The following is a 9,016-nucleotide window of genomic DNA, read 5'->3' as shown; positions in this document are numbered from 1 at the left end:
TATTCAATGTTTCATTAATATTTTGGATTTGAGATAAAAGGTTTGTCTAGTTTAATTTAAAAGGGGGAAATATGGAACAAAACTCTTTTTAAGTTTCCACCAGCCACAATATAGGAAGTCGTTAAGATCACTTTTATATAAAATATTTAATTTGAATATTTGAGAAAAAAATAACAGTTCTCAAATTACCTTTTAAGTACTTTGAAACTAATATATATAGCCAGAAACTAAAATTTGGCGGTAAACAGAAAACTTTCAACTTATATGATGTCATCTAGGTAAGTGCGTATAATTTAACATATCTGAAATACATTCGTTATACATGTATACGTAGTAGGATTAAAAACGAATGAGGCTATTTTCTATCTCTTAAGTCTTCAGCCATTCAAAAAGTATTCCAATATAAATTTTGCGTTTTCTTTAATGACTTTAACTAGAAAAAATATGCTGAGAACGACCCTCTTAGTTGTGTACATCCTGTTGGAAGTGCGGGTAAAACAGGCTAGTCAAGACTTCATCGATAAATACAACAAGTACAACACGGTCTGTAAAGGAATGGGATATCAAACTAGGAACTGTTCAGGGAAAGATAAAGGTATTTTTTTTTACTCTTTTCTAAAATACTTTAAATTTATTAATTTAAAAAAACTACAATATATACATAATGAATGGGAATTCGAATATAAATCACTTGGCTTCATTTCGCATTCAATTTATTTCAGTGTTTAGACTTTCGGTCTGACCCAACAATATTTAGTTTAAAATTGTGTGCGTCACTTGGTTTGCTGACTTTGTATCCGACCATTAAATCTCTCTAATGGATATAAGTCGAATACAGTTCAGAATTGTATGAGGCATTTATCGTACTTAAGAGTCAAAATCAGCAAGCATCGAGCATTGAATGGAAAGTCAAAATTTTATTTTTTCAAAAGCTTTTGGTATATAAAAGATTTTGTCCTATCTAATGCTAAAACACAATTAAATTTTTTTTAACGTATGAAGGGACTAGTATCTAAGGAAATTCATTTCCTTAGCAACGGGTTCATAAATCCTTATGAAAATCAATGACTTTTAGACATTTTTCTATGAATATGTTTTCTGAACGTGATAAGATAAGGTATTTTGGTTACTTTACTTGTTAAAAGATGGAATTACTTTATTCTCCAAAATAGGAAAAACAAAATTTCTGTGGTGATATTGTTGCCATGACAATGGGAAAAGGACATGGCGTCAATGCTTATTAATTTTGAAAAAAATACATATGTTTTTAAGGAATAACTGTCTTATTTTTCGAATTCATGAAGTGATCAATGGATTGGCTTGTGTGATAATTTGCATAAACGCCGAAGGCGTTTATGCATAAAATTATCACACAAGCCAATCCATTGATCATCTTCATGAATTCGAAAAATAAGACAGTTATTCCTTATATTTACATGCTTTGATTCCGCCAATCCACGGGCTCCAAGCCTGCTTCTCTCTAGGTGTTGTCCCGCCCTGCACGTGGTTGTTTTTGGAACCGCGCCAAAACATTCATGAGGAAATGTATTACATTTACAATTGGTAATTTTATCTCGGACAAAGACATTGGAAATGTAAATATATCACTATATACACAAAATCTACAACCACTGCTAGAAAAATGAATGGTGTGATCTTGTTAGGGGTTATCTATATGTCATATCTATACAATAAAATTTGCAGGCAACTTTAGTAGAAAAAAGTTACAAATGGTTAAAATGTGTGACATTCTGGCATTTATAAGCTTTTTTGAAGGGGTGGGGGTAATTTGAATACGTGTACAGTGTCCATTATATTGGTCATATTGGTTCTGATCAAAGCATACTCATAATTTTACTATTGTTGATAAATAAATGCACATTCAATTTCAAAAGGAATTTTATATTCCTTACAAGCGAAACATGGAAAAGGGGGGGGGGGGATAGGAATCACCTTGTTCACCCATCCATATGTATGTAAAATTTTGACTTGTCCATAACATTTCAATGAAGTGCCACTGAAAGTTCATACTTGATATTAAGATTTCTTGTGATCTAGAGATGTGTCAAAAACTTGACCCAAGGTCATTTGAACAAGTTCAAGGTCATTGGTTGAAGAATAGTGCAATCTTTGCCCATTCTGTAACATTCTAATGAAAAGACTTGAAATTTCATCTCGGGGATTATTTTTGAGCTGTAGGTTTGTCATGACCTTGACCAAAGTTCATTTGGACATGTTTGACCTTGACTCAAGAACATAGCTTTTTCAAGGTCACTGCAGTAAAAGTGTACTATATGAGTTTGGCACATTTACATATTTAACTTCGAATGAAGAGAAATTGGAAGTTTGTGCTCAACACAACGGCTTTACTACCAATGATTTCAGTATATGTCATAGTCATTTTTGGTATGTATATCTGCACTAGCAAAATTTTAAAAAGGTTTTAAATTAATATTTAGACCTTTTTTTGTAATTAAAAACATTTGATGCAATAGCAGGAGGGTGGGTATCATTTTATGAACTTGCTCACAATAATTCTAGTTTATGAAAGAGAGTCACTATGACAGTTCACATAATTTTAAAGTAAAACCATATCAATCAGGCATGTAGCATCAGGTTTGGGTTGGGTAGGGGGGATGACATTCCCCACCCAACTTTTTTCTTAACATAACCTGATGTTTAACCCCCCCCAAATTTAGAGAATTTCCCCACTTTTTTTCTTGCATTTTTTTTTATGCCTACCCCACACCATGCACTATCAAAAACGATACCATGTCTGTCAAGAACGAATGACTGGAACCTTTGGCATTGAACTGATGATATATTCTCCTGTTGTCCTAATTAAGAAATAATATTGCAAGACAGCTAAGACCTCAGTAGTTACTGGTGCCTAAAATAAAAATCTGGAAGGGCTAAAATGTATATGAATGTCTAAACTTGAACTGACCCTAAAAGATATTCATTAATAACCCTAATGGGCAATCTTTTGAATGGCATATATCGGAATTTTTGTTGTACTTATATTTAAAACATTTTGAAAACAATGTAGAAATCAGAAGAGAATGACGAATATGAATATTTTTTATATAATACCAAGAGATACAAAACATAAATTTAAGGAACGTGTCGTCTGACTTTAAACAAGTTCATCATCATCATTTTTATTTCACTCACACTAACATCAGCAGTACATGAGGTACAATATATAAATTAGCCCTCTTTCTTTTTTCTCACAAAAACATTTGTCAGTTTTGAAATTAGTTGATTGATCATTTAATATTGACCTTGTTTTAATTATGATACTTCAAAATGCAGAATTTAAAGATATGTTTTAGATTCTTCTACGGTCTAATTATTAATCTGCATACTAAAAATTGATAGTTATTAGATTTACATCAATAAAAAAATGCTAACAGACAAACAAAGAATGTTACTTTTGGATTGAACATTTTTATTTGATCCACTTCCATGTATACACTGTACAATTTATGGATCTATTTTCTGGATCCCTGAGTCTCCGGTAACACTATCCACTAACTTCCAGCATCAATGGTCTGTACTGTAATAATAATGTCTTCTCATAATCTGAAAAAGTAATAAAATTAAAATGTAATACATGTAATATTATACAGCTTTGCCTTCATATACTTAGAATCATTTCTAGTTGAGCTTGAGCAATGATGATAAATGCAAAGCATGTTTATTGGAATCAATTAAATTCCAAGAGATCTCAATGATTTATCATTTTATTTTAAAAAGTTAATGTTTTTACTAAATGTCTTATTTACATGTTTTTCCTGTCTAATTCTATATCAGCACATCCAATTCTGTTTCTGCTTCTTTCCGAGTTTGGCTTCAAAGTGCCGAATTTCATTCTAAAAACAGAAGTATACAACACAAAGTTGAGACCGTATTGATTTTAGATATTCTTTAAATTTTAATACTTGCAATAAAAAGGTCAATTGGTTCTAGGTTTTGTCAAAACTCTAAATTATGTTTTTCATTTCTTTCCAATAACCCCCCCCCCCCAAAAAAAAAAATGGAGTATACATATTCATTTCATAAATTAAAGTGTTTTAAATCTAATGATGCTTATTATTTGAACCTAGTTGACTTAAATTAGTTCAGTGGTACCGGAGAAAATGTAAGCTGAATATGAATTTTCTTTTATAAGTAAACACTGGATGACATCAGCAAAAAGTAAACTTTTTAAAATTAATTATTTTACTGTGGTATATATACAATTTAGTTACCACTAGTCCACTACATAATACACTTGTCTGTATCACAATACTTCCAAGGTAATCCCCTTTCCTAAACTAAAATATATTAAGTACAGCGTTAACTCCCTCCCCCTTTTTCCTTTTTTTTTACGAACGCCATACAAAGGTCATTCCATTTTACAAATATTTCACAATAGTGTTGGTTTTCATAAATTCATAATTTTTCATGTAAAAAGCAGGTATTATCTTAAATGGATATCTACTATTATATACAAAATTTTTATTTACCCGACCATCAATCAAGTTATAATCATTATAGCTGGTGAGTGATTTTGGTTACATACTTACCGTGAATACAACAAATTAAAATTAAACTAAATTCAAATTAAACTTTATGTTATGTTATGTAACTGATCATGACCATCTTTTTCACGTTAGGCCCGCAGAAACAATCTAAGTTAGGGAATTTCATTTCATTTTATCATATAGATTAATATCGGCAATATTGTGGAGGGGGGGCATGTCCCCCCCCCCCTCCTCCAGTCCAGGTTCCTCAGGCCAAGCATAATCTTTTCTTTTTAGTTATAAAATACTAAAGTAATGCGAACATATATAATCAATCAGAATTAAATTGAAATGTGCAAAAACACTTGCCAGTGTTACATATTTTACTGCATGGTTAATTTATGCTATACATTCTTCAGTAACTGTTGTATTGGAAAATTGTAAAAATTTCAATCACTCACCGTAATTAAGACTCATGAAAACACCAAAACTGAGGCTCAGACTGCTTCAAGTTTGTAATTTTCTGCTAGTCTTCTGTACATTGTTATTGAAAACAATGTAAACAAACTACCGTTTACTCCTCCAATGTTAGAGAGCTCTACCAAAGGGAGGTAATTTGAAGCAAAAGTGACAGAAAATTATGGATTTAAATCTGTTATCATATATAAATGCTTTAGTTGCCTGCAGATTTTTTTCTTGATTCTTCTAGAATAAATACTGTTTAATAAATATTTTATGTTGATAGGCTTTGATGTGGTTGTAGATTTCTTATAGGGTACTTCAAATTTGCTGTTTTTTAAAGCAAAATAAATCTCCAAAAACTAGTTTTATTTATCAAAAGGTGAAGAGAATTTCAATAATCAACAGTTGTTAAAATAGAGCATATTTATATAAATAAAATAATAATTTAAGAAGCTTTTTTAATGACTAATAATAAAAAAGTGTTTGTTTAACCATAAATTCAAGTGTCATGATAAAGTACAAAACACGCCATTTGAAAGGCGTGTGGTTTCCATAGCAACAATGCGAAAAATTATTTTTTGCTTGCTTTTTTCTATCAAACCCTTTGTTCTGAAAATTTATGTATGAGTTTTAACCAAATCTGTTTCTATGCCACTTTCCACATTTTTTAACTAAATGCTCGATGCTTGCTGATTTTGACTCTTAAAGCATTGCAATTTGGTTAACATAAGAAATGTTAACAAGAAATTAAAATGTACATAACTCTCGAAGCAATTCTTTTCAGAATGAATTTATTCTTAAATAGAAACCACTTCCGTATTGTATTTAATCAACTTAACATTAGGGTATTCATACAGTCTAGTGAATGATATTTTTTGGAATGAAAAGGGAAAAGCAGACAGGTACTATTATTAAAAAAACGGAAATAAAGGTTATAGTGAAAGTATATAATTTATATTTACAGACAGCAAGAAGAAATTCATGAAGGATTGCATGTGTTCTGGAATATTTTTTTGTTTGTTTTTGTAAGAGAAATTGTATTAATCTATGATTGAAATGACACCTTTACCTGCCAACTCTCTTCATAAAACCCTGAATAAGAAAGTTTCTGAAAGTTTTACACTAAAAAATCACTTAAAGTCTAACAAGTTTATTCCAAAAAGAATTGTGTTTTATTTTATCCCGTAATCTCATTTAGTGTATTTTTTAAATTGGGTCTTTTTATTTCACAGTTCTGTATCATCAGTGAATAATATTCTGTTTCGAAATTCGTAGTGTTCACATGATAATAACAAAGTATTTTTTGCTAAATTATCATAATAATTTTTCTTTTGTTCAGTCAAAGTCCAAAAATGTAAGGAAATCAGTACTGAGACAGTTTGATATTAAACTTAAGGAGGGATTCTTCTCCCATTTCTTGTATTTAAAAAAATTGAATATTTTGTAGATTCAAGAAGACAATATTGATAAATTGTTGTTCATGTATCAGTTATATCAAATTTAACTGTTTTACATATGAGAAGCAAGGTCAAGTCAAGGTTATTATCTTTTTACTGTACATTAAGAATTTCAATAAAAAATAATCTTGTCAATCATGCTTTGCCTACTTTCTATTTTTTTTTAAAGTTCTTCTTTTTGCATAAAAGATATTACCCTATCTTAGTGTCTATCAAATAATAATACCAAATTAATATAAATGCATGTAAGTTAAAAAGAATGTATATTGGCTATTTCGATTTTTTCTATGATTCTTAAATTTTTTGAATATATTAGTTATTTTTATTTTCCTTGAATAATAATTTTTTTCTTATTTTTCATAAAGATAAAAATTTATACAAAAGTTTTGACATTGAATAAGAGTGAAAACACCTTTACAGATTTTCGGCTCAAATCTAATTTGTACTTATAACTAGATTGGAAACCTTTAAGAACTAACATAATTGTAGTTTGTTTGGAAAATCATATTTAATCTTTATTTTTAAAATCTTTTATTCATCAACAACTTTCATTCCCTTATTTAGTTATTTATCAAATATAGATTTAAAAATTTCATTGTTCTGTAATGAGAAACTGTTATATTTCAAACTCAGATTAACATTTCTATTGAAAAATGTTCAAAATGTTTACATCTAAATACATAAGACATATAAGCAAATATATTTTGATTATTTCATCTAGTCAGAAACCAGACAAGTATCCCTCATTCATGCATACAGTTCACTAAAATCGGACTGGAACAGGTGAAAAATAAGACAGCAAGAACAAAAGAATAACAACACAGCAATGTCATAAGTATAACTATGAACCGTCAACAAATAATGAAGGTCATTAAGTGACAATTATTTGCTTTTCGAAATAGTTTTAAAACATACATGGTATCTTAAGCAATTTAACTCATTAACTCGAACCCACTTATGGACAATACACTTGCTGCAAATGCAACCGTTTTGGCAATCAGCGAGAATCGATATCGTTACTAATTGGCCATAATGTTAAAATTCAAAATTGGCCATAATGTTAAAATCTTCAGAATTATGTATGTCAGTGTATTATTAGTTCCAGGGTTTTTATACAAACATTTAAAATTTTAGCATTAAAATTTGTTTATTCTCTTTTAAAATTCAATTCTTTTTTTGCAATAAGCGGGGCAATTATTTAAAACAAATCGCCCAATATTATTATTTTCAAATTCTTTCAACTATATATGAAAAATCGAAAAAAATAAATATGATAAATATCCTATAACTGATCAATTAACAGTCAAGACTGTCTAGAAATTTTCTGATTCAAAGCCTGCTGGATTGTATTAAATACAAAGAGAACGAGCAGTATCCAAGCTCAAAAGTCCATTCAAGTACCGGTAGTACAAATTAAGAAAAGAGCAAACGTTTCTTATTAAAACATTTAAATATATAAGATTCCATTGAGGAACAAGCATCATTTTAATCTGATCATTTCTGCCATGAACTCCCTATCAGTTAAGTGCGTAATGAACTTCTAACAATTGATATGAACACGTCAGTTAGGTTTAACTTATTGATAGAATGAACTGTTGCAAAACGTCATTGTATCGCCCATAGAATTTGCGAAATAATGCTTTAACGAGACCATTCTTGTTTTATCACAGTGTGTGTCCTTTGTTGTCTTGTGTTAGAACGTACGTAGAGTATGTTTTTGCGTATCGAATCAGCTGTAGACAAACTCCATACAGAGGTGAAAAGATTATGTAGTGATACACAAGTAAAGGAAATTGAAGATATGAAAAACGAAGTCACATATTTCTTTTCTATCTTATTGTTTTAGTATTTGAAATACAGTTTAGTGATTGAATTTATCAATTGTTTAATAGATAACATCGCTTTTCATGCACGATTATTGAGAGCACAGGGAAACCTTGGTAACTACGCTGTTGTTGTTTTTGGGAAAGTAACACAGAACTCTGGAAATGCTTATAATGCCAACACCGGTAAATTCATAGCACCTGAAGATGGACTCTACTTTTTCCTCTGGACGATTCTGACAAGGGACGGAAAAATCTTTAACACTCAAATTGTCCTCAACGGTAACATTTTTGGTTACAATAATGCAGACGGCGTGTCAGGCAATTCAAACTTGGCCTCTGGATCTTCATCAGCCGTTATAAAAATGAAAAAGAAAGATGAAGTCTGGATAAGAACACATGGTAAAGACGGGAAATATGCTTATGCTGAATGGTCATCATTCACTGGATTTAAACTGTAACAGAATACTGTATCAGATAGATACGTCAATAGTCAAAATATATGTGGTTAATGATTCAAAATAAATAATGAAAAGGGTTAATGAAAAGGAACACGTCTTGCTAATTTTATGACTTATTGCTTTATTATTATTTAGACTGTTATTGAATCCTATATGGATTGAAGAGTTATCTATCCTTGCTGAGGATCGAAATAACTTAAAATGAAGTCGATTTTCAGTGTTTGTCTAATGTTAGATTTCCAACTCACACAGATATATGTAAAATCCACATATGAATGGGAATAGAATATATATATATATATATA

The 9,016-nt window shown here is 30.0% G+C and overlaps 1 protein-coding gene across 1 annotated transcript; it reads left to right on the top strand.

Annotated features, from left to right (window-relative positions):
• The first annotated feature begins 444 nt into the window (after positions 1–444).
• LOC134280895 (heavy metal-binding protein HIP-like) lies at positions 445–8,711 on the top strand. Its single transcript, XM_062763346.1, has 2 exons — positions 445–595; positions 8,320–8,711. Exons 1-2 carry the CDS (start codon positions 445–447, stop codon positions 8,709–8,711), a joined length of 543 nt encoding a protein of 180 aa, XP_062619330.1.
• Positions 8,712–9,016: the final 305 nt, after the last annotated feature.

This window comes from Saccostrea cucullata, unplaced genomic scaffold (assembly GCF_032062105.1).
Source record: "Saccostrea cucullata isolate Sc308-1 unplaced genomic scaffold, CSIRO_AGI_Scuc_v1 ctg422, whole genome shotgun sequence".
Taxonomy (NCBI): domain Eukaryota; kingdom Metazoa; phylum Mollusca; class Bivalvia; order Ostreida; family Ostreidae; genus Saccostrea; species Saccostrea cuccullata.
This window is presented reverse-complemented; position numbering and strand designations above follow the sequence as displayed.